Below are 25,609 nucleotides of genomic sequence, written 5' to 3' on the forward strand. Positions count from 1 at the left end.
TATACATAAATGTTTAAGTAACTTGCCAGTGCTCAAACAGTTATTAGTGGAGCCAGAATCCAAACCTAGAGATATGAACCCTGGCTCAGAGTATACACTCTACTACATTTATACCTAGGAATATTTTGTGGTCATAAGAACATTGAAGTTAACTTTTATTTACTTGACATGGAAATCTCTCGTGTCAAGATAGAAAGATACTGCAAAAAAGCAAATAAAAAATACTTATTGTATGGTTCTGTTTAGAGTTAAAAAGTGTGTGTGTATACTTGGTATCTAACCTTTAATTGATTGATAGCTGCTATCAAGTTGACTCTAACTAATGGCAACATTCAACGTGACAAAACAAAACGTTTCCTGGTTCTGTGTCATTCTGCAGTCACCAGCATGTTCAGGTCCATCATTGTGGCTGTTGTGCCAGTCTATCTCACCTTGGGTTTCACTTGCCTTTGCTGGCCCTCTGCTTCACAAACGTGATGTTATCCTCCAGCTGTTGATTCCTCTTGATGATGCATCCAGAGCAAGCAAGCCACCCCATCTTAGCATTCCTTCTCTTTTATCTTTCAGAATCTTTATGAAATTTTTCCTATAATAATATGAATTATATGGCTTTCTGTTTTTCTCCATAAATGCCTATCAGATAATACTCTCTTGGAGGTTCTTGTGAGCCTGAGTCCACAAATGTCATACTCTTTAAGCTCTTGATCTCATAGTAAGTAGGAATAGCTTGAGACTGACTGGAAATGACCTACACTTTAAATGAGATTTAGAAATATAAATTATTGGCTTCGCTACGTAGTTTGCACTCTGAGTAATTTTATTTGCAGGTAGAACATAATATTTCATCTAGATCTTATGAACAGCATATTGCACATATGTAACTCAGTAAAAGGAGACGTAGGATTTGTAAGAAGCGCCTTCAAAAAGCACTCATGAAGACAAAGATGTGTAGATAATGTGCTAAGGAAGAGACTGTATGTCTTTTAATCTTTTCTAAGTAATGAATAGTTGTGTTTTATTCATTAAGAAGTGGTCTTGCCAAATACACTCATGTAATTGTGATCACAACTCTTGATATTCAAAAATTCTGTACTCATCAGGACGTGGCCAGAACTTCTTCAGATCCAGTACTTGACCTGCATATGTCCTCGGAGGAGCTGTATGCACAGAATCCCTTCCAACAACAGGAAGAGAAAGTGCCCTCAGGGGACTTGAACTTGGAGCCTGCTTCTGGCTTGGCCTTAAAGGATTACACACCTGCAAACACTGTTGAGCAACAATACAAATGTGAAAACACAGGAGCATGGCCTGAGTCTCAGCTACCAAATGAGGGTATATCAAGTGCAGAACTTAGTTCTTCTCTGCTCCCTAATTCAACTGGAAAGGTAGCATTTTAAAGATAACTTTTTGGGGGGTCGGGGAGTGGGGTGGGGATGTGGGAGGGAGTGCAGTGAAGGGTAAGAGGCACCTGGTTAATCCTCTCATATGGAAAGAGTGCTCTCCCGACTCTGAGATTATCCTCAGGCAACCTATGAACTTGTTTTAGTGCTAGGTTCTTGCTGAAAAAAGCACTGCCAATTAGGGTACATCTGTGATTTCTTTTTTTTTTTTTTCTGTGATGTTGAAATCGCACTCCAAAGTCTAGTTTTCCTTTCCGTGTGACTTGCGTTTTCTTTCCCTCAGGGCTCTGAGTACTTACTTGAACAGAGCCCCCTGGCCTGTCCTGCTGAGTGTGTCATGCTCCAAAATGCATCCCGAGACTCTTGGGAGAGGACTATTACTATAGCAAAAGGCAATTCTAGCCTAGGTAAGTTCCTTATTTTCTACATATTGTCACTCCCCCAGCCTCCTTACTCAGAGGAAATATTGGACATATAGAAGGTTTTCCATACTTTGTCCTATAGCTAAGAAAACAGATGATCAAAATTTTCCTGTTCCTTTTATGGCCTGTCTTTTTATATATACTCATTATTTTTCCAGAAATGTTAATAGCCTTGTTTATTTCAGGCTAGCTTAAATTCTCCCACTCTCTTAATTATTTAAAAGTATTCATAAGCCTCATTTCCATTTAAGTACAAGATATACGAATTGTTTGTATATGAAACAGCAAATCAGAAGAGGAATTCTTAGAAAATGAAAAGTCAGCAATTTAGAACTGTAAATTCTTTGCAAAAGTAAATTATTAGTTTCGTTGAATGCTACCCATTATGCATAAGTCAGTTTGTATTTAATTTCCTTCATTCACTGAGATAAAGACTAAAAAGACAGCCAGGTGTGCCACCACCAAAATATAAATGCATTTATTCAGTAGTTCTTCCCAGGTGGCAGGAGTTTTGTGTTCTCCGTTACGCATGAAGTGTTGTGCTGGTTAATAATTACAGATGGATCCCTCTGAATTGGGCAAAGAAAACTTCCCATAGAAGTAAAATCCTAATTGCAGTAAGTAAAACTATTTGGAGGCAGACAAATTTGTTTTCTTATTGCATTCAGCAGTCATGTGACTCAGCTCTGTCTTTAGCACTTGGTGCTGATAAGCAGGATGATAAATCAGTTGTCCCAAATGCCCAAATGCAGTACAAGGCACTTGGCTAACTCTGTGTCACAGATCCTGTTCCTTCTATGATATAACCAACCAAGATGTAATGTCAGCACAGAGAAGGAAACTTGTCAGTTCATTAATTTCTTATCTACATTTCTAAGCGGGTCATTTATGTATTTTAAGTAACATTGTATTATTTTATTAGAGTCACTATTTCACGTGGAAAATATAATGATCGTTTTGAACTCCTCATAGCTTACATTCTGAGCAAGAATGGTCACCTTATTTGGTATCGGGACCTCTGGTCAGGGAATAGTGTTTTACTGATACTAGCCCAGGGCTGGCCTTCGTCAAAGTTGTAATGAAAGACTGTCTTTTCCTAAATTTATTGTAGTCATGCCCAACCTTTAACATCAGGTCTGTACAATTTTATAAACTGTAATCCCAGGTATATTACATTGCAGTATTCTGTAATCGTGTTTATAATCTTGTTTACAGCAACCCTATTGGACGGAGTAGAACTGCCCCATAGGGTTTCCAGGGCTGTGTAAATCTTTACAGAAGCGGACTGCCACATCTTTTCTCCTGCAGAGCTGCTAATGGGTTCTAACCACAGACATTTTGGTTAGCAGCTGAGCACTTTAACCACTGTGTCACCAGGGCTCCTTTATCTTGTTTATAGCTTATTAAAATTATATCAAGTTTGTTATTGTGACAGAGAGAGACATCTTTCCAATATTTTAATACCTTTATTGTTTTCTGTTCATTCAACTTGATTTCCGTTCTGAAACTCTGTATCATTGGTATAGTCTCACATTGCACTAAGAACCTAATTATTCTCAGATTTCACTGAAAACTAAAGTGGATGAGATTTAATTCTTTTGAATGCAAAAGCTATGCCAACAAATTTATTTTGGACTTGATTTTTCTTTTTTTCACTTAATGGGAATAGCAATGACTTGCAATAAAAGTTTGGGTTCAAATCATGCCATGTCAGCTTTTAAGTTTTGGTTTAAAAAAAAAACATACTACATGATTAAGCACTTGGGAAAGTCATCTAAACCTGGATGAAAAATCTGTTACTGTCGAGTTGATTGTGACTCATAGCGACCCTATAGCACGGAGTAGAACTGCCCTATAGAGTTTCCAAGGATTGCCTGGTAGATTCGAACTGCTGACCTCTTGGTTAGCAGCCATGGTACTTAACCATTACTCCACCATGGTTTCCAAACCTGGATAGCTTGATTTTCAAAAAACCAAAAAACCAAACCCGTTGTCGTCCAGTCGATTCTGACGATTTTAAAGTTGAGGCATCAAAGAGCCCTTTCATTTGTTTTGTGAAAGTAAGCCACTTATTTACAAGTATAAAATCATGGCACCGTGAGTTTAACAACTAGACTGTAAAGTGTAAGCAACTTTTAGTTGGACTTTTCCCCTTCATTGTCCATTATCTGAATTCATTTACACCCCTCAAAAGTTAATAGGGCTTCATCCCTGGCAGTTTGATTCCCTAACTTCAGGTTCCTCCAGCACTTTGGAAACTCTGTGCCATGGCGAGAACTTTTCTCTGTTACCTCAGTTGACGTGAGGTGTTTGTTACAAGATCGGATTTCTGCAGCACTTATTAAAGTCACTAAATGTAAAACCCATTGTCCTCAAGTCAGAGGACAGAGTAGAGCTGCCCTGTAGGGTTTCCAAGGAGTGCCTGGTTGGTTCGAAATGCTGACTTTTTGATTAGCAGCCAAGCTCTTAACCACCTCACCCCTGGGGCTCCACTAGATGTAACGGAATCACGAAATGAGGCCTATTTTTAAAGTCTGTATAAAACATTAAAATATTAATTAAAGCATTCAGTTAAGCTTTAATGTAAGAAGGTGTTGCCTTTACAACTTGAAGTAACAAGAAGTGTGAAAATAATATTTTAGGAAATCTACATAGAGCCTGGCTCTGTAGGGATAGAAGAGTATGTTATGAAGGGTTCTATCACCGAACACATTTTCTTAGATCCATTGTCTTTTCTTAACCAGTTGTATGATGTTTTAGCCCCCTGGATAATTTATTCTTTCTCTAATCACCACTAGTGGTGATCAGAAGAAATTATCAGTAAATAATAGGTTTCTATAAATGCTGCCATAATCCATTTGTTTTGATTTCATGAATCGCTTTTTTAACTTTGTTGAATCTAAAGGAGGAATGTTGTGTGCAGATATGCACACGTGTACACATGCATATAGTGACTGTTAACACATCTAATCTTGATGATTTTTGTTAGGTCTGTGGGCATTGAATTATGTTGTATTAGGGCTTGAAGGTAAAAAAAAAAAAGGAAAGGAAATTATTATTATCCTCTCTTCAGTGATTAGGTACAAAAGTGTAGACACATTTAGTAACTTCTCTGAAAATGAAACCCATTACTGTTGAGTCCGACTTATAGCAATTCTGTAGGACTGAGTAGAACTGCCACCATAGGGTTTCCTAGGCTATAATCTTTATGGAAGCAGACTGCCACATCCTTCTCTCTCGGAGAGGCTGGTGGGTTTGAACCACCAAACCATTCAGTGAGCAACAGAGCATGTAACCACTGTGCAACCAGGGCTCCTTCTCTGAAAGTACTCAACCCTTAGGGGCTGGAGCCAGGACTCAAACCTCAGTCCATCTCTGGTTCTCCCATACCACACAATGTACTCTGTGCTTGAATTATCCAAGAAAATATTCAGAGTGTTATAATAACAAGCTTCATTTTAAGGCTGAGTTAAGATTTGCAGTTAGCTTTTAGAGAGCAGTGTGATTTTGGATTGGATAGAGATGTATTTTAAATATATCCTGGGAGTTTTCTTTTGTTTCTAGTTTTGCAGCTGTTTAATATTGTGTGCTTTGTGCCAGATGCTTTGAAACTTACTCTACATACCTATTTCTCACTTAATTCTTTAAACAGTGCTGAGAGTGGACATTATTGTTCCCATTTTACAGATGGGCAAACTAAGGCCCAGTGTAAGGTTAAGTCAGTTGTCCAAGGCCACACTGCTTGGAAGTGATGGAGCTCAGATTTGGACCCAGGTCTCTGGCTCCACAGTGCATGATTTGGACTATCTACTGTATTTCTTCCAAGAAAAATTTAAGAGTTCTTACACGTTACTACCAAGATTTAGTGGCCATTACCTCAAAGTTGTTAAACCCTGAAAATTATCAATTGGTGAAAGGGAAATATAAGCTGAGCTCATTGATGTCAGCCTGTCAGTTTATACAGTTGACATGACCTGACAGTTCTAGCAGTTGATGGAGCTGTGCATTAAATATTCTGTGAAAAATGAATTCAGAGGTCATGTCAACAATAGTTCATGATGACATGTCCCATGTCTGTGGTTTATTTTATTTGGAGAGTGTGGAGTGCTAATGAGAACAAGATGGTGGGTTAGATTTCCAGCATGGGCCACTGAGTTAAATTTTGTTTGGTCACACATTTCAGCCTTAGTAGAGTTGTTTGGTAGGTATTGGTAGAAAAAGTGGCATTATCAGGGCAAAATTAGGTTACCTAATGAAACATTTCAGAGTCAGTCTCTTTGCTTATGAGAAATCCACCTGGGATGGAAAAGACTTGTTTGTTGGTTTATGCTCAACAGGGTGTCTTTTTAATGCATTTAAAAATCATTAGTATGAGTCTTAACGGCATATTTGAAATACATTTGGTCATGGTTCATTTCTGTCAGAAAAGGACAGTTAGAAGCCTTGTTGCTCATATCCCGGCATGAAATATTAGGCTAGAAACATAACCAAGATTGTTTTTAAAAAATGTTTGAAATATTGTGTCTAATTTGACGCAATGGTTAAGCATTCGGCAGTTCCCACCCACACAGAGGCTCTGCCAGAGAAAAGCCCTGGTAATCTGGTAAAGATTACAGTCTAGGAAACCTTACAGGGCATTCTACTCTGTCCTAGTAAGTCACTTTAGGGTCGCTACGAGTTGGAATCGACTCAGCGGTACACAGCAGAATTAATATTTAGAAAAACAGTTTTCCATTCCTTTTTTTAAAAATAGGTAAAAAAAAAAAAAAAAGAAGCCTAAAAAGGAATTAGTGACTATGTCAAAGAAAGTTGTTATAATTACCATTATACCTTTATATCTGCCCTGAGAACAAAGCCAACATTTCTGTTTTGAGTAATGAAGAGTAGTATGGTGGTGCTGTTTACCAAGAAGAAGGACCAAATGGTGAAATATGGGGAGGTGAAAATTGAAAAAGCTTAACTTTGTATTTACTAAGTTTGCGTTTCTTACAAGACATCCAGGGGCCACACCAAGAAGGCCCTTGAATATCCAAATCTGGAGCCCACAGGAGTTTAGATTTAGAGATGAAATGGGAATAGATTAGAATTAAATCCACATCATTTCAGTTCAACAGGCTACTACATAATCAGGCACTGTGATAGGCACTGGGGATTAAGACTTAAAAACAAGCACTTTGATGTTAGAACAATGTACTATGTTTTTTATCTCAAGCAACCAGCACAGTACATGGTACATATTAAGCATAGAGTACATGGACACTGAATGAACAAATGATCTAGAAATAAGAGAACATTTTTTAATTTATAGAACTAATTTTCCATTTGTAGTCTTGCTTTTTATTCTCTTACATACATAAGAAATGAACTGCTACTGTAAAATTTTGTCCATAGTGTCGAATAGCATACATCTCCCCCAGAGAGCTTTCTGTGTAGTAGGCGGCACATTACATGACCTAAATTACACTCATTCTGTACTGTAGACCTATTTCATCTCTACCATGGTCAGTTTGGAGTGTTTTCATCTCTCTGAAATTTCATAAACATTTTAAAATTTACTTAAAACTTACCTTGTTGTTAGGAAAAAAAAAAAAAACTCCTTTGCTTCATGTTATTTTTTATTGCCTAAAAGAAGTTACCCGTATTCTTGTATCTATGGCTTCATAACCCACTGCCATCGAGTCAGTTCCAGCTCATAGCAACCCTATAGTAATGACTCCATAGGCATTATTAAATTCAAATTAAAACAAATTTGGAATTCATGTATTTAATACATACCTTTATTCCTGTTTACCGTAGGGATGACAGTCAGTGCTAATAAAGATGGCTTGGGGATGATTGTCCGGAGCATTATTCATGGTGGTGCCATCAGTCGAGATGGCCGGATTGCCGTTGGGGACTGCATCTTGTCCATTAATGAAGAATCTACCATCAATTTAACCAATGCCCAGGCTCGAGCGATGTTGCGAAGACATTCTCTTATTGGCCCAGACGTAAAGTAGGTATCATGTGGGTCCCAGTTTGGCTTGGGAAACTCAGGAATTTCAATTCATTTATCAGATTTTTTTTCAGTATATGCTTCTGTTGGTAGAAAAATTATCACCTATTTATTTAGCATAAATCACTTAAGAATTTGATTTTCTGAGGAGTTCTTGATTGCAGTGTTTCTCTTTTTGAAGACTGTAACAGTGTTGAAAATATTGCTTTGTGTTTTTAATTGTACTTCTCCAATGATTTCTGCAACAACCCTCCTATCAACGTTTGTATTGAAGAAGTTGCTCCTGGAAAGAGTGGTGCTATATTTGATACTATCAGTGGACCAAAAGACAAGCCAGTGGTAGCAAGAGATATACTCAAATGTTGATAAATATTCCATGAGACATGTCTTTGCCAGAGTTTCTGGGGCTTCAAGAACCAGTCTGGAGCCAGACGTTAAAGCCTACGTGGAGACATCTTTCATGGAGCAGAAGGGTCCCCTGGGGATCTTACCCACAAGTTTGGATTGACCTCAGTATGGGGAGTTGTACACTACCACATTCAACTCTGTGGATCCTAAAACTTGACCAGTTCTTAAAGGGCTTGGCATGGAAAACACCCTATTAGAACAGTTCCAGTGTGACCCGTAACTTCCCCTTTCTTGAACTAACTCATTACCTAAGGGGATTCACTAACGTTTTGGTATAGACAGATTGGAGCTCACATAGGATATTTTGTCAGGAAGTGTTTTAAATGTTCCATAAGCTCATAATATATTAAAAGCATGTCATACATGTGGTTTGGTTATTAAGGCCAAAACATTCCTGGAGCCAAAATGAAAATCAGTTCGACTTTATTGTCGTACTTCATCAATGTAATAGCTTGGCCTTTTTCTTTAGCATGAATCTTTGACGTTTGCATTTAATATATGTATAAGAGATATAATAGTAGAATAAAGCACAGGAAAAGATTGTTTGCCTTAACTTGACAAAACGATTACTAGGTATGGGAAACTTTTTTCTTTTAATGCTATTTTACTACTGCATTACTATTACTGGTTATTTTGCAAAGTATGTATTGCTAGAGCTTAGGTAAGGAAAGCTACATTTACAATCTGGTTTTCATTCCATCTTCAATAAAAAGCAGAAAATATGTATCATAAATTTTCGGAGTGGATTCTGTGTCATATACAGAAGAAGTATTTTTAGGCAGAAGCTTCACTGATGGGTTTTCATGTTTTTTGCATGTCTTTTTGACTTTTATCATTGATCAAATCATCAGATCGTGTGACTGTTCCTTAATTATCTTAATAATGCAGGTACAAGTGAATATCATTAAAAATGTCCGTGCTTCTACACTAAGAGATAGGGGAAACTTTCCCCACCACTTGAGGGCCATCGTTTATTCCTTCAGCTTAAAAGATGAATGATATAGATCCATGTGGAGACTAGTTTTGGCAAGGGTTTAAACTTACGTAGTTTAGATGTAGTATAAAATGCGGACTTTTTTTTTATAAAATGCAGACGGTCTAGTACCTGATCGTTTCATTTATTGTGCAGTAGTACGTGGGCTATGCTATGTGCACAGATATAGGTCCTTTGCCCACTTTTTGGCACTCTGATGGCCAGAATTGCTGCTTAGTGCCAGCCTTACCCCTCCGTTCTAATGCACTACAGAACATTAAAAAAAAAGACCAAAATATCAGACCATTGTGATGTCAGTTTGGCATAAGTCATACATATAGTCAACTCCAAAAAGTCGTCAGGTACATTTTATCCCATCTGTCAAGCTTAAAAAGTATCTTTCCCCTTTTCTCATTTTTTTCCACCCTCAGATTCAATACCAGAATTTACCAATTTGCTGTGGACAGAGGCTGTATTATGACATTGAAGGATATCTAGAGAGGTATTCTGATAAGTAATTGCGTTGGGATCTCAGGAGGCAAAATGAATTGTAGAATCTTACATGAAAAAAATAAGAAAACAACGTACAACCTTTCCTCTTCTAGAAACAGTCAATCAGTAAGCCAGTCAGTCAATCAATCAGTGTCTCTCTGTCACAGACACACACACAGACCTACTCAGAAAACACATTGATTTCTTCTCAAGTGTCTACTAAGGCTCTGATTCAGTATATTTGTAGAGTTTGACTCATTGGGTAAATGGTAGAAACTAGCATCATTTTCATATAATCCTATGTAAGAAAGATTGTATTAAATGACAAAATGAAAATAGTCTGTCATTCAGGTTGGCCAGGGCTGAGCAGCATATTCCATGCAGTTTGCTTGAAGTGTTTTTGACCCTGTCCCCTCCCTGTCACTTACTTTTCATATAAGCCAAAGGGTTTAGAATTACCTTGACAGCTTTGTGAGTTATCCTCCCAAAAGGAAAGTCTCGTCCTCTCTTTATTCTGAATGGAACCATGACATCTGGCCAGTAAAGCCTTGCCATCGTTGCCTGGATCTCAGCACCATCCACATCTCTTTCTTTTTATGACTTGTTATGAACCTAGCTTAATCCAGGGCAGGGGTGGAGGGGTGCAATGTGGGGACTTCAACTAAAAGATGTTAAATGGTTTGGTTCCATAACTGACGGGATTTAGGAAAAGCATTGCTTATGGAGACAATGCACTGGATTTCTTTCTTGCCGTTTACGGTAGCTTGCTAGCAACTTTGTGTGTGTGCCTTCATGCATGCCTGGGTAGATAATTTGCGTTTCGAGAGTTCAAGAACAGACAGTCGAAGTTCCAGGTTTCATTATTTTCTATGGAAAGCCAGATGTGAAGCCACACCAGAATGCATTCTGTTTCACTTCTCACTCCACCTTGCCAGGAGCTCTTATATTTCTGTAATAATAGCCAGGGTTTTGTGCTTAGCAGCAGCTGCTTATAACATCTGCCAGATAATTACCGAGTTGAATCAGAATTCACCTGCCTTAACCCAACGTGTGGGATGAATTCCTGATCAAGGAATAAAAGATTGATTGCAGTTACATTTTTCCAGGCTTGTTAATAATCACTGCTATAGACACCAGTAAACAGCAGATGCTTTTCTGGGGGAGGTGGAGATGGGAGGGAGGTGGAAAGGGAAAAAAAAAAAAAAAAAAAAACCAGGAGCACCCGCTTTTAACTACATATGTATGCCTCTCACATTCAGCACAAGACATTGACATTTGTTAACACCATTGTCAAAAGATTCCGAAGCGTATGCTTCACATTCTAGATTTTCTACAGCACCTGCTGACGATCGAGCCTCCTTTTATGTGTGAGTATCGATGATTCAAAAGCTCATTATGGCTGTATGTTACAACTTGTCTGTGCAAGCCATTTCATGCATTTGTAACATCCCAGTGCAGAGAGGTCCAGATAGAGATGCACTGTATACATGTTGGCTTTTCTTCTCCGTTTACGTAAGAACATAAATCCCAGCAGAGCTGTGAGATTGCCACATTTTCACATTGCGCTGATGATTGTGAACGCGTTTGAAAATCATATTTTCCAAACTCCTAAGCTTCAAAGCTCCTTTGTAAGGGAGAAGTCCTGCCTGCCTGGGCAGGCACACCTTCTGGATTCATACCCGCATCACATTTCGGCATCACTAAAGGTGTTCTTTTTTCTTCCACTCCATGTGGAAACCAAAGGTTAGTTTACTTTTCAGAATTTTTAATACAGCTTTCACTGAGCTGTTCTTTGTGTGTTTACACCGTCCGTAATGCAGTTTTGCTGTTCTCTGTTGGTGACTTGGCAGTTTGTTGTGGCTGTGTGACCAGGAGTGTGTGCGAATTGATCTGCATGTCCTGTTGCATTGTGGGGAGATTGTTCTGTGGCCTCACTGTCTAGATAAGGCTAAATATTTATGAAGACTGCCTTTCTTGCTGTTCCTTGCTCCCCCTCCCCAAAGTATCTGAAAAAAATATATGTATGGTACCCCCCTTTTTGGTAAAAAGAAAAACAGCTTTGAACAAATACAGGGGAAAGCTCATTTTCAACATTGGTTGGAATAGCAACATCTTTTCTTTCTCAAATCAGTATAAAAATTAATTGCTTTGTACTGAATATTATTTTCACCCTTGTGTTCTAGCTCCCCACCCCCCACCCTTTCCTTCCCTACCTTTTTTGCTTAAGGTTTTATTTCTCATGAATCTTCAGGAATACTATCAGTTTTCTTGAATAGGCTTTTCAGGCTTTAGGTTTTAAGTTTAACTTTTCTTTTTCTTTGTGTAAAATATAATCTTCTTTCCAGAAATAACTTACTCATTTTGGCTCATGATTTTTGAAGGCATAAAGGCAAATTTACTATTTTAATATATTTTTGTAACAAGTTAGAGAAAGTGTTTTTATAGCTGAATAAATTAAATAGAACTGGATTTAGAATGAAACTCTCTCAGGCAGCCTGGTCCTAAATCCGCCGCAGTGTGCTTTCTCCACCATTTTTTGATCTGTGCGCTAAACGTGTCTGTGAGATTTCTAAAGGTTCTCGTATTTGGCCAGCACGACCAGGCGTGGCCAGGAGCGTTGATGTCCTGTGAGAACACCTCCTTAGATTTGTGTTGTGCTTCTTGGCTGACAATAGCATCACTTTGTGATCGAGGACGTGGAGGTTCAGCAGTGGTGATTTGCTCCCGCATCACCTCCTGATGAGCAGCGGAATCGTATCTTCTCACTCCAAACCTAAGGGGCCTCACAGAGTGAATGTTTTTTATGGAATAACCAATAGATCTGAAATTATATATCCCCTTCCAACTCAATGGCTTAAGCTGTTGGCACAATTTTTATTTTATGATAGTAGGAAAGACAGTCCATTTAGGTCTGTCCTCCACGGCTCTGGTTTTATATACTTACTGTCTTAATGGATAAGCTATAGATAGATGGTTTAGTAGTCTTCATGATATTCATATTGTGTATTTTTGATACAGGAAACCCTGGTGGCGTAGTGGTTAAGTGCTACGGCTGCTAACCAAAGGGTTGGCAGCTCGAATCCTCCAGGCACTCCTTGGAAACTCTATGGGGCAGTTCTACTCTGTCCTGTAGGGTCACTATGAGTCGGGATCGACTCGTTGGCACTGGGTTTGGTTTGGTTGGTTATTTTTGATACATACTTTTTTTTTAGTTAAACATACTTAATTGGCTTCAAATACAGTATTTCTTTCACCTTACTTTCATTTGATAGTGTTGGAACAGTCTACTTGAAAAAGTACATAAACTAAGTATAGGGCTTTAGAGAATAGCAGCAAACTTCTTCATCTTACTATGTACGCTTGTAAACAGTACAGCTGTAGTCAGCAGGCAGCACAGTGCCTTACCAGAACAGGCATTCAGCCACTACTTGTAGCATGAGTACCTGACCATGCAGGCCTAAACAGTAGGCCTTTTTTTCTGAAACCAAAGTGTATTTATAAGAAACTGGTACAAATTAGTAAGAGAGATTTTCCATAAACTTATAATGGTTTAACTTGAGACTTAAGAGGCCATAACTTAGTAGAACTAACACGTAATTATCAGTAATGCTTGTTAATGTCTACAGTTAGTTACAGATTATGGAAAAACCTAAAGTAACGTTTCACACTCAGTGTTTTATTAGGGCATACCTAATCTGTTTCTGCTAGACAACCCGGAAATCCTTGGACAAAGTTAATGTTATTTCGGGCAATTATCATTGTAAAGATTTATAGATTGTCTTAATTTCAAAATATTACCGTTAGCCTTCTCATTGGGAAATATAAATAATGCTGCGTTTCTCTCCCATCTGATTATTGGTAAGTAGATCATTTATCACCAGCATGTGAAAATGTATTTTCTATTGTTATTCTTGCCCATAGAATAGTTTATGTAGGATAGATTGTATCCTTCAGAAATTTGGATTCGCTGCTGAGTAAACCAATTAAATTGGTGTGTGAAGAGGTAGAGATGAAGAGACAATATACTTTTACGGTGGAAGCTTTTTCCAACAGCCGGGCGAAACCTTCCTCCCCTTTACTGCCATGAGTTGTGTTCTGTTCCAGAATTACTTACGTGCCTGCAGTACATTTGGAAGAGTTCAGAATAAGCTTGGAACAACAATCTGGAGGGATAATGGCACTAGATATTTTTTCTTCATACACTGAAAGGTAAGTGAAATATTAAACCTGCTAACATGAATACAGCAAGTTGTAAAGAAGAGTTTTGAATCCAGGGCCAGAGAAGAATGGAGCAAAGACACAGACTGAATTCCTTTCCTTCTCATAAGTTTTTAAAAGATACTCCCCCCACCCAATCAATAGCTTAAGTAGTAATTATCATATAGTGTAGAAACTTTGAGACATATGTAAAATACACATCGAGGAAGTAAAACCATCTTGAATTCTACTTCCCGGTACTTTTAGCACATTGAATTTCGGTAAATCACCCCAGATATAAATATGACAAGTTTCCTAGAACATATAATTTATAGTTATGTATCATGCTTTTTCTGACTTCATATCTATTTTCAAACGTCATCAGAAATTTTACTTATTTCTTCACTAACACACATTCAAATTCAGAAGCATTTTTAATAACTATTTTTTTCCTCTTACGGAGAATGTTGAAATAAATTTCTTGGTATGTAGGCATCATAGAAAACTGTGACTTTTTAAAGGCTCCTAATACAAATGTCCACCACATGTGTCATGTATGTCAGTTTGTCATATTGTGGTGGCTTGCATGTTACCGTGATACTGAAAGCTATGCCACTGGTATTTCAGATGCTATCAGGGTCACCTATAGTGGGCAGGTGTCAGCTGAGCTTCCAGAATAAGACAGACTAGGAAGAAGAACCTGGCAGTCTATGTCTGCAAAAATTGGCCAGTGAAAACCTTATGAATAGCAGGAGAACATTATCTAACATATGCCAGAAGATGAGCCCCTCAGGGTGGAAGGCACTCAAAATACTACTGGGAAAGAGCTGCCTCCTCAAAGTAGAGTCAACCTTAATGATGTAGATGAAATCCAGCTTTCAGGACATTTATTTGCTGATGTGGTATGACTCAAAATGAGAAGAAACAGCTGCAAACATCAATTAATAATCAGAATATGGAATGTACAAAGTATGAATCTAGGAAAATTGCAAATCATCAAAAATAAAAGGGAACACATAAAGATCAATATTGTAGGCTTTAGTAAGCTGAAATGGTCTGGCATTGGCCATTTTGAAACCTGTAATCATATGGTCTGCTATGGTGTGATTCACAAATTGAAGAGAAATAACATCACATTCATAATTAAAAAGAACATTTCAAGATCTATCCTGAAGTACAGTGCTGTCAGTTATAGGATAATACCCATAGATCTACAACGGAGATCAATTAATATGACTATTACTCAAATTTATGTACCTGTCTTAGTCATCTAGTGCTGCTATAACAGAAATACCATAAGTGGATGGCTTTAAAAAAGAGAAATTTATTTCCTTACAGTAAAGTAGGCTAAAAGTCCAAATTCAAGGTGTCATCTCCAGGGGAGGGCTTTCTCTGTCTATCAGCTCTGAAAGAAGGTCCTTGTTCTCAATCTTCTCCTCGTCGAGGAGCTTCTCAGGCACAGGGACCCTGGGCCCAAAGGACTGCTGTGCGCCTGGTGCTGCTTTTTTGGTGGTATGAGGTCTCCAACTCTGCTTGCTTCCCTTTCCTTTTTATCTCTTGAGGAGAGAGTAAGGTGGTACAGGCCACGCCCCAGGTAAATTCCCTTTACATTGGATCAGGGAGGTGACCTGAGTAAGGGTGGTGTTACAATCCCACCTTAAACTTCTTAACTTAAAATTACAATCACAAAATGGAGGACAACCACACAACACTGGGAATCATGGCCTAACCAAATTGATACACATATTTTTGGGGGGACATAGTTCAGTCCATGACAGCACCAAACACTAATGCCAAAGATGAGGAAATTGGAGATTTTTACCAACTTCTGCAGTTGGAAATTGATCAAACATGCAATCAAGGTGCGCTGATAGTTACTAGTGATTGGAATGTGAAAGTTGGAAACAAAGACGAAGGGTTGGTAGTTGGAAAATATGTACCTGGTGAGAGAAATAATGCTGGGGATTGCATGATAGAATTTTGCAAGACCAACGACTTATTCAATGCAAATGCCTTTTTTCAACAACATCAATGGTGACTCTACACTTGGAACTCCCCAGATGGAAAGCACAGGAATCAGATCGACTACATCTGTAGAAAGAGACAATGGAAAAGCTCAATATCATCAGTCGGAACAAGGCCAGGGTCCAGCTGTGGAACAGACCATCAATTGCTCATATGCAAGTTCAAGTTGAAGCTGAAGACAATTAAAACAAGTGAATGAGAGCCAAAAATACAACCTTGAGTATATCTCACCTGAATTTAGGACCATCTCAAGAATTTATTTGATGCACTGAACACTGATGACTGAAGACCAGATGAATTGTGGGATGACATCAAGGACATCGTATACAAAGAAAGCAAAAGGTTATTTAAAAGATAGGAAAGAAAGAAAAGACCAAAATGGGTGTAAGAAGAGACTCTGAAAGTTGCTCTTGAATGTAGAGTAGCTAAAGTGAAAGGAAGAAATGATGAAGTAAAAGAGCTAAACAGAAGATTTCAAAGGATGGCTCAAGAAGACAAAGTATTATAATAACATGTGCAAAGACCTACAGTTAGAAAACCAAAAGGGGAGAATACACCCAGCATTTCTCAAACTGAAAGAACTGAAGAAAAAGTTCAAGCCTGGAGTTGTAGTATTGAAAGCTTCTGTGGGCGAAATGTTGAATGACAAAGGGTGCACCAAAAAAGGATGGAAGGAAAACACAGAGACACTGTACCAAAAAGTATTGGTCAGTGTTCAGCTGTTTTCAGGAGGTAGCATATGTTCAAGAACCAATGGTATTGGAGGAAGAAGTCCATGTTGCACTGAAGGCATTGGAGAAAAACAAGGCTCCAGGAATTGACAGAATACCAATTGAGATGTTTCAACAAAAGGTTGCAGTGCTGGAGGTGCTCACTTGTCTATGCCTAGAAATTTGGAAGACATCTATCTGGCCAACTAACTGGAAGAGAAACATATTTGTGCCCATTCCAAAGAAAGGTAACCCAACAGAATGGAAAAATTGTCAAACAATATCATTAATGTCACATGCAAGTAAAATTTTTCCTGAAAATAATTCAAAAACGGTTGCAGCAGTACATCAACAGGGAACTGACAGAAATTCAAGCCGGATTCGGAAGAGGACGTGGAACTAGGGATGTTATTGCTGATGTCAGATGGATCTTGGCTGAAACCAGAGAATACCAGAAAGATGTTTACCTGGCTTTATTGACTAAAGGCAGAGGCATTCAACTATGTGGATCATAACAAATCATGAATAACATTGCAAAGAGTGGGAATTACAGAACATTATTTGTGCTCCTGAGTAATCTGTACATAGACCAAGAAGCAGTCAGTCACTCAAACAGAACAGGGGATACTGTGTGATTTAAAATCAGGAAAGGTGTGCATCAGGGTTGTATCCTTTCAGCATGCATTTACTCAGTCTGTACGCTGAGTAAATAATCAGAGAAGCTGGACTGTAGGAAGAAGGACATGGCATCAAGATTGGAGGAAGACTCATTAACCAACCTGCATTATGCAAGTGACACAACCTTGCTTGCTTAAAGTGAAGAGAACTTGAAGTGCTTACTGATGAAGACCAAAGATTACAGCCTTCAGTATGGATTACACCTTAACATAAAGAAAACAAAAACTCTCACAACTGGACCATTAAGCAGCATCTTGTATAAATGGAGAAAATATTGAAGTTGTCATGGATTTCATTTTACTTGGATCCACAATCAATACCCATAGAAGCAGCAGTCAGGAAATCAAATGACATGTTCCTTTGGGCAAATTTGCCTCAAAAGACCTCGCTAAGTTGTTGAAAAGCAAAGCTGTCAGTTTGAGGACTAAGGTGTGTCTAATCCAAGCCATGATATTTTCAGTCACCTCGTATGCATGCAAAAGCTGGACAATGAATAAGGAAGACTGAAGAAGAATTGAAGCCTTTGAATTGTGGTATTGGTGAAGAATATTGAATATATCATGAACTGCAGAAGAATGAACAAATCTGTCTTGGAAGTATAGCCAGAATGCTCCATAGGAGCGAGGATGGCAAGACTTTGTCTCACGTGCTTTGGACATGTTGTCTGAAGCTACCAGTCCCTGGAGAAGGACATCATGCTTGGAAGGTAGAGGGCCAGTGAAAAAGAGGAAGACTCTCAACAAGATGGAGTGACACAGTGTCTTCAACAATGAGCTCAACTATAACAATGATTGTGAGGATGGCACAGAACCCGGCAGTGTTTCATTGTGTTGTACATAGGGTCACTATGAATTGGAATTGACTCGAAGGCACCTAACAACAACAGTACAAATATATTAAACACCAAAACCAAACCCAGTGCCGTCGAGTTGATTCCAACTCATAGCGACCCTATAGGACAGGGTAGAACAACCCCATTGAGTTTCCAAGGAGTGCCTGGTGGATTTGAACTGCCGACCCGTTGGTTTGCAGCCGTTGCACTTAACCACTACACCACCAGGGTTTCCACAAATATATTACTATGACCTTTTAAATAATAAAGCAGAATTTTTTTTTTTCCTAATGAAAGGAGGTTTTAATGATGCCACTGACTGAGTTCATAGCAGAGAGGGAAATAATTTCAAGTTGCTATTTCATGAAGATTGTACTATTTTACACTCTCAGTTGTGAAATTTTTTTTTTTTTTTTCCCAGTTGCATTGGAAACTGAGTGCCAAATTTCTCCTCAGGCATGCTGTAGAGCAGAAATGGCCTTGCAGACACTCTGAGGTCTTCTGGTAGAGACTCGACAGTTATTTAGAGAATGTCAGAACATCCCTGGGCACCCTGGTGCCTAGTGAGCCAGCTGGCATCTAAATACCACATTGTTGTTCTTTTGCAAACTAGACATGTTGCAGTTTACAGGGAGTGTTAGGGAAGGGAAAGGCATGTTACGAGTTTACTAGAGGGATGGAATATCATGGTCTTCGGTGCCTCGTGAATTTTTATGGGAAAAGGAGTATTCACAAAGCTCAGCCACACTCCCCTCTAGAATTTCCATCTCAACATTAGTGGCATAAATTGAGTATTGCTTACCTGTAATAACTGCCTGTCAAAATGGTAAAAAGTAATCTTTCCAGTGTTCCTCTGAGCAATTGTTTCCAATGAGTTAGTTAAAGAATACTGCAAGATGATAATTTATTTCTATTAAGTTGTGGCCTTAAAAGTACTCAAAAAAGTGCTAGAGGAAAAAGTTACTTCCAGCACTGGGCTCCCTCTAGCGCAGAAAGCGGAATGGCCTGTTTCGTGCAGCGTTTACCTCCCTGCTCACTGCTATTCCAGAGAAAGTATGTTAGCTGTTACTACAATGGTGCTTAAAACAAATGCAAACCAAACAAGGCTCCCTGCGTTTTACAGAGGCGCCTGCAGCAGAGAGAGTTTAAGTAACTTGCTAAATCCCACAGCTCATAAGCATTAGAGCCAAGATTAGGGTCTAGTTAGTCTCCAGAGTCCAGGTTCTTATTAACCATTGAACTTTACTTCTTCTGTGTACGAATAGAAGGTCCTGAATGTGGATCCAAAGAAAGAATTGCTTAAGTCCAGTATAAAAGTATGTGGCAGCGCAATCTGGAGATTAAGAGCCCAGCTTCTCTAGTAAGATGGCCTTATTCGGATCTGACCTCTACTGCTTTACCGTGTCACCTGTGCCAGTTACTTCACCGGTGCCTAAATGCAGATGCAAAAAAAATAGTTATAGATGACACAAAGCTCATTGATATTCAACAGTGGGACATAGGAGCAAAAAATTCTAATTCATTCTTGGCCGTGTGAACGCAGAAGGAACAGAACAGGTCCATTCAGCTCTGTGGTGGCCACATGATCCATGAGCCCTGAAAACCACGTTTGTAAGATGGGTGAAGAATCATCCGCGCATTTAGAGAGTGTACCCAGGTTAGTGAAAGAATTCCAGGTTGTGGAATCATCTGGAGAGACTGAGGGAAATTAAGTATGAGAGGATTCAGGATATTTGTCTTCTCATAGGTAAAAGGTAAGGAGCCCTTGTGGTGTAGCAGTTAAAGTGCTCGACTACTAACCAAAAGGTCAGTTGTTTGAACTCACCAGCCAGCCAATCCATGGGAAGTCCACTTCCATAAAGATCACAGCCTTGGAAACCCCATGGGGCAGTTCTGCACTGTACTGTAGGGTCGCTATGAGTTGGAATCGACTTGACGGCAACAAGTTATAGGTAAAAGGCAGGAGCATATGATGCAATATGACAGCATTTCTGAGTACTTCCTACAGTTTAGGCTTTGGGCTAAGAATCCACTCACAGCTGTCACCCGCTATTTTAGGGACTCTCCAAGTTCTTGTTCTTTTCTGTCTTCCAGACCTGCTTTCCATCACATTCTCTCCAGTTGCTTTTCCAGAGGGTTTGGCCCAGTGTTCCCCTCTCTTCCCCATTTCCTGTGGATTGGGGCTTCACTGGGACTTTCTAGCTCTCAGTCAGCTCCTTCCTTTTTTTTTTTTTTTTTTTGAGAATCCCCCTCTTTGATCCATTCCCCAAAGTCCTGCCTCACTACCAGACTTAGCCATGGCTGTTGAAGTCCATCTTCTTTCAGAGCCTTGTTCCTCAATTTTCACACGAGGGGAATTCAGACACACAAATGGATTAGAACCAATGGGTAGAAGCTTTAGACAGACAGATTTTATTCTAACAGTGTTTTTTGAAAAAGTCTAGTGTTCAGCTCAAAGGAGGAATGAGACCTCAAGGAGAACCTGTACAGCTGTTGCCAGACATGATGTGAAGCGCATTCAGGCACAAAAGGTTTATTGGGTTAGATGACTTCCCATCTCAAAGTCTAACGATCGTATAATTTGAGAGTGTTCAGTGTTCCTGTCATTGGAGAATCGATATAACTCGAACATATAATTTTTTAGGTTTTTTCAATTTCTGTAAAAATTAACTGGAAACATTCATTGAATTGGAATTTTCATAGCCTTTTCTGCATTAAAAGAAATATGTGAACATTTTTAACAGTCAATATGAAAGACATAAAAAAAACTGATGCATAAAATACTTAAAGAAAAATCTTATGCGTAATTCCACCACTAAGTGATAATCATTGTTAATATTTTGTTGCTTTTTCATTTTAATATAATACTTTATTTAGGGTAATGATATGTGTACAGTTTTGAATCTTGTGTGTTTTTAGTGAACATTATATGTTTCCTTAGAAATATTATTCTTAACAACAGCATAAGAACAAAGCATGACTGATTTAATTATTTTCTATTACCTTTGCAATGCCTTTTATTATAGCAAAGTGTTGTTGCTGTTCGTTGTTGGTTGCCTGTTGAGTTGATTCCAACTCATGTACCTTTGAAGGAACAAAACATTTCTAGATATTGTTATTTTTTTTTGACAGTTTCATTCAATAAACTGGACACATTTTGTTATATGCTTGGCATTTGGCAAGACCTGAAGTGCTACAGAGATTGAAAGGTGACCCTGAGAGGAGGTGCACTGTAACCTGCTTTCTGTAAGAAGCATTATGTACCTGGCTTTTCTGAATGGGTTACTGGACCATAAGAATTTTTTGTCTTTCTTCCAAAGTTGAAGGAAAAGCCTTTGTCCATTTTGAGGAAGGAGAGATGCTAACGTCCCGGCATATTGATTATTCGAGCTCTTTCAGGGCAGGGATCAGGTCTATGCGTGCTTCCGACCTACATGGTGACCCTAGCCTCTTGTACGTGATAGGCCTTTAAGAAATGCTTTTTGAGTAGTTTTTCTTTACAATTCTGGTATTTACCCCTTCTTACCATCTTCTTAATTTCCCTATGTGTCATCAGGAAAGAAACAGACTAACCAAGACTCTTTAATGTTCAGCTATATATCCAAATTATGATAGGTTGATTCTAATGTAAAATGTTTGGTTTTATTTGGTTTTCTTTTTCCCCACTGTTCGCCAAGTGTGGTAAATACGCAGTTATGCATTTTATGTTAAACCAACAGTAGAGTATATGTAAGACACTCACGTGTGATTTTACTAGGATTTTATAGTACTTACCGCATAACTCTTTAACAGAGACATTCCAGAACTACCGGAGCGAGAAGAAGGAGAGGGAGAAGAAAGTGAACTTCAAAATGCAGCCTATAGCAATTGGAATCAGCCCCGGCGGTAAGGACCATTTCTGTCTTCTGCCACTCAATGAATATATGCATATATAGTCTTTAAAGTTAGAGGGTGTGATTTCAAGAACTGCATTACTACTTGAAACTTGTGTCGGTGTGCAGGTTGTTTGATACTCCTAAACGTCCACTTCCTCATGTGTACAATGGAGAAAATGGGATAAAACTAGCATGTATCCAGGGATCTGGCACTTAGTAGGAACTAAACAGAATTAACTAAAGAAAATTATACAAGTGTAGTAGGAATAGGTAATGCTATCTATAGAATTTGATCTTAGATATACCACCAAATGTTAATTTAAATTTTATCTAGCATTTGTAAAAAGTAGATACTCAAATATGCATAGGGAGGTAAGGAGCCTTTTTATCATAGGCTGAGTTTATACTAAGCCATGCTCCATTTAACACCTGTTTCATACATATTTAAAAAAAGATCACTTTTCTAAGTACACTGGGATATCTCACCATGCATCACGTTCAGCTGAGTAAAATCAAATTCAACTCAATAAGAATTTTTTGGAGTCCCAATTACAGACCCAGATCCGAGACCAAAGATTTTGTGAGTACCAGGGGAGTATAGGAGTCCTGGTAGTGTAGTGGTTAAGAGCTATGGCTACTAACCAAAAGGTCGGCAGTTTGAATCCACCGGTTGCTCCTTGGAAACCCTATGGGACAGTTCTACTCTGTCCTATTGGGTCACTATGAGTCAGAATCAACTTGGTGGCAATGGGTTTGGTCTGGTTTATGGGAGTATAAAACATGAATCCTACCTTCATGGACATTATAATGTATGTGGATAGGCCAGATATATAGCCACATGGAATAATTAAAAAGGAATACAAGACATTTTAAATTAAGTGTAAAATGTAAATAATCACTGGCCACCCTCTCCAAAGAGATTTAAAGGTCATGGTCATCACAGTAATGTCGTCAGTAAACCCTGAATGTTTGTTGCACAAGTGAATAAGTAAAATTTTTCAAAAGCAGTTTAGCCCCACTAAACAACTCAAGGTCTCTTTATAGCACTGCCCACATGGAGAGCCCAATGTAAGTGCTAGGTGTGTGGCATGCTGGAATTCCAGCCATGTGTAAATTACAGCTTTGCCACTTTTTAAGACAAGTTCCTTGATATCTGCTGGTTCTTAGTTACTTCATCTATACAGTGGGTTTAATTAAAAAACTCTTTGCTGTTGAGTCTATTGCAACTCATAGCAACTCTACAGGACAGACTAGAATTTCCCCACAGGGTTCCCAAGATGCAGCTGGTGGATTTGAACTGTTGACCTTTTGGTTAGCAGCCTGAGTATGTAACCATTACGCCACCAGGGCTCTGGTTTAATAATAGAGCCTTTTAGGTTTTCAGAGAATTTTCAAGTGCTGGTGCACAGAAAACCCTTATCATAGATCCTGATACAGAACAAGGATTCAGTTAGTGGTGGGCATGTTCAGTAATAATAATGGCCATCAGTGGTAACTAAGCAAGTGAAAGATAGTTGAGCACAGGAATCATTATGAAATTTAATTATGAGGAAGAATTCAGCATCACTTCTGAACTGGAAGATTAAGAAATATCTTTAAAGGTGGTAACTACCTTACATAGAGAATTCTATTTGAGGTTTCCATAATTACTTCTAAGAAGGTACGTCTACACTCGTTAACGTATATAGAAGCACTCATAGCATATGTTGAGGAAGCTTACCAAAACAACCAGAGCTTTTAGTAAGCAAGGAGCAAGTGTTGTGAACATGCTTCACAGAGTTGGAAATGGGATGAGACTCTTATCTATGAAGTCAATAAAAATTCATCAACCACTGCCTTTGTGTCCAGATAGGAGAATGCTGCTTTTTCGCAAAGTATAAATTTTAAGAGTGTAAATAGCAGTATTACTGTTTTATTTTACATGTGATGTCCATTTACATGATTGGTGTCATACTACATGTATCATTTTCCAGCTTGCCTATGTTCCTCTTAACCCTTTTTTTTTGGGCATCTATCATGTTGATACCTAAAGATCTAATTCATTCAATTTAGTGGTTACATTGCATTGCAGTACATGAATATGATACCGTTGACCTATTCCCAGATTGATATTTGGATAGTTAACTGTTATTCAGTATTTTAATAACACTGTGAAGCAAATATACCTATTTCCTTATGTGTGAGAATTTATTTAGGATATATACCGAAAAGAGGAATTATGTATGGTTTATATACATTTCTTTTTTTTACTTTATTAGAAGTTGTCAAATTGCTTTTCAAGGTGAACATACCAATTTTTCCTTCTATTTTCAATATATGAGAGTTCCCTTTTCCCCCACATCCTTGTTAACACATCATTTGATCTTTACTCAGTTCATTCTTGTCAAGTCGATAGGTGGATAATGGTATCTTGTCTTAATAAACAGTATAGGTGTAACAGGATCGGGGGGTAGGGCACACATTTGCTGATTTGTCACACAGGTTGAATTTTATATCTTGCTCCCCATTATTTTGTAATCATAATCTTAGTAATAAAAACATTTTAACTTGCATGCTGTATGCCCAAAATATATTTTACACTTTACATATATTAATTTAATCTGCACAGCAACTCTAATGCAGGGACTATTTTTGTCTCCATTCGACATCTGAGGAGCATAAGACAAGAAGAGACTAGATAAGTTGCTTGGGATCACGTAATGAAAAAGTAGCAAAAGAGCAAGACTTGAGCCCAGGAGCTCTGGCTTCAGGGCTGTGTTTTACCTTTTCTTTTCCGAATTGCCTCCTTTTTTTTTAATCTATGTTTAGGTCTCATGAAAAGCTGCCATTTTTGCCATATAGTTAACTCTCAAGTGCTCATGTTCTATAAGATTTTCCTTTTTCTTTAGTGAAAATCCTTTTTCTTTACTGGAAATCCTGCTGGCGTAGTAGTTAAGAGCTATGGCTGCTAACCAAAAGGTTGGCAGTTTGAGTCCACTAGGCGCTCATTGGAATCTCTATGGACCAGTTCTACTCTGTCCTGTAAGGTCACTATGAGTCAGAATCGATTCAACGGCAGTGGATGTTTTTGGTTTTCTTTACCAGGAATGTTTACTGTGTTCTGTTCAGTGAGCGATGTGTCTGGTTCCTCAGCCCTGTGGTCATTTCGTCAGTTCTGCCCTTGGTTGTCTTCTCAAATGCTATGAGGAGTTACAGTTTCTAGGGAGGGTATTTGAAAATATTTGGCTATCCCTGCAAAACCCTATGTGAGCATTCGGTGCTATTATCCAGAGGCTACCTAACCTTTCCGTGTCTCTTCACTTCTTTGTAAAATGGGGCTAATCCAAGAATTCACTTCATTCGAATGATGTAAGAATTTAATGAAAGCACATGTAATTCATTTAGTGAACAATGCTGAGCACATGATAAACCTTCAGTAGATGTTTGCTGTTGCTGCCGCTGCTGTTATTTTTATTATTCAAATGCTCAAAAAACCACTTTCCAGTTTACGCCAACCACAGAGAGCCCAAAGAGCCAGTTTCTTTCTTTTACATATTTTTTGTCCTCTTTAAAGAGAAGTCCCACCTATGTATGTGTTGTAGTTTCGTAATTATTTTTATACA

The 25,609-nt window shown here is 38.5% G+C and overlaps 1 protein-coding gene across 5 annotated transcripts in view; it reads left to right on the plus strand.

Annotated features, from left to right (window-relative positions):
* The window catches only part of MPDZ (multiple PDZ domain crumbs cell polarity complex component), a 147,369-nt gene that overhangs the window by 72,993 nt on the left and 48,767 nt on the right, over nucleotides 1-25,609 (plus strand). For all 5 annotated transcript variants that reach the window (XM_023545266.2, XM_064290503.1, XM_064290504.1 and 2 more), the window contains 5 exons: nucleotides 1,101-1,385; nucleotides 1,684-1,807; nucleotides 7,619-7,817; nucleotides 13,795-13,899; nucleotides 21,925-22,017. In XM_023545266.2, coding sequence (XP_023401034.2) covers nucleotides 1,101-1,385; nucleotides 1,684-1,807; nucleotides 7,619-7,817; nucleotides 13,795-13,899; nucleotides 21,925-22,017 — 806 coding nt within the window. The remainder of the gene's footprint in view (nucleotides 1-1,100; nucleotides 1,386-1,683; nucleotides 1,808-7,618; nucleotides 7,818-13,794; nucleotides 13,900-21,924; nucleotides 22,018-25,609) is intronic.

This window comes from Loxodonta africana, chromosome 9, assembly GCF_030014295.1.
Source record: "Loxodonta africana isolate mLoxAfr1 chromosome 9, mLoxAfr1.hap2, whole genome shotgun sequence".
Classification (NCBI taxonomy): Eukaryota; Metazoa; Chordata; class Mammalia; order Proboscidea; family Elephantidae; genus Loxodonta; species Loxodonta africana.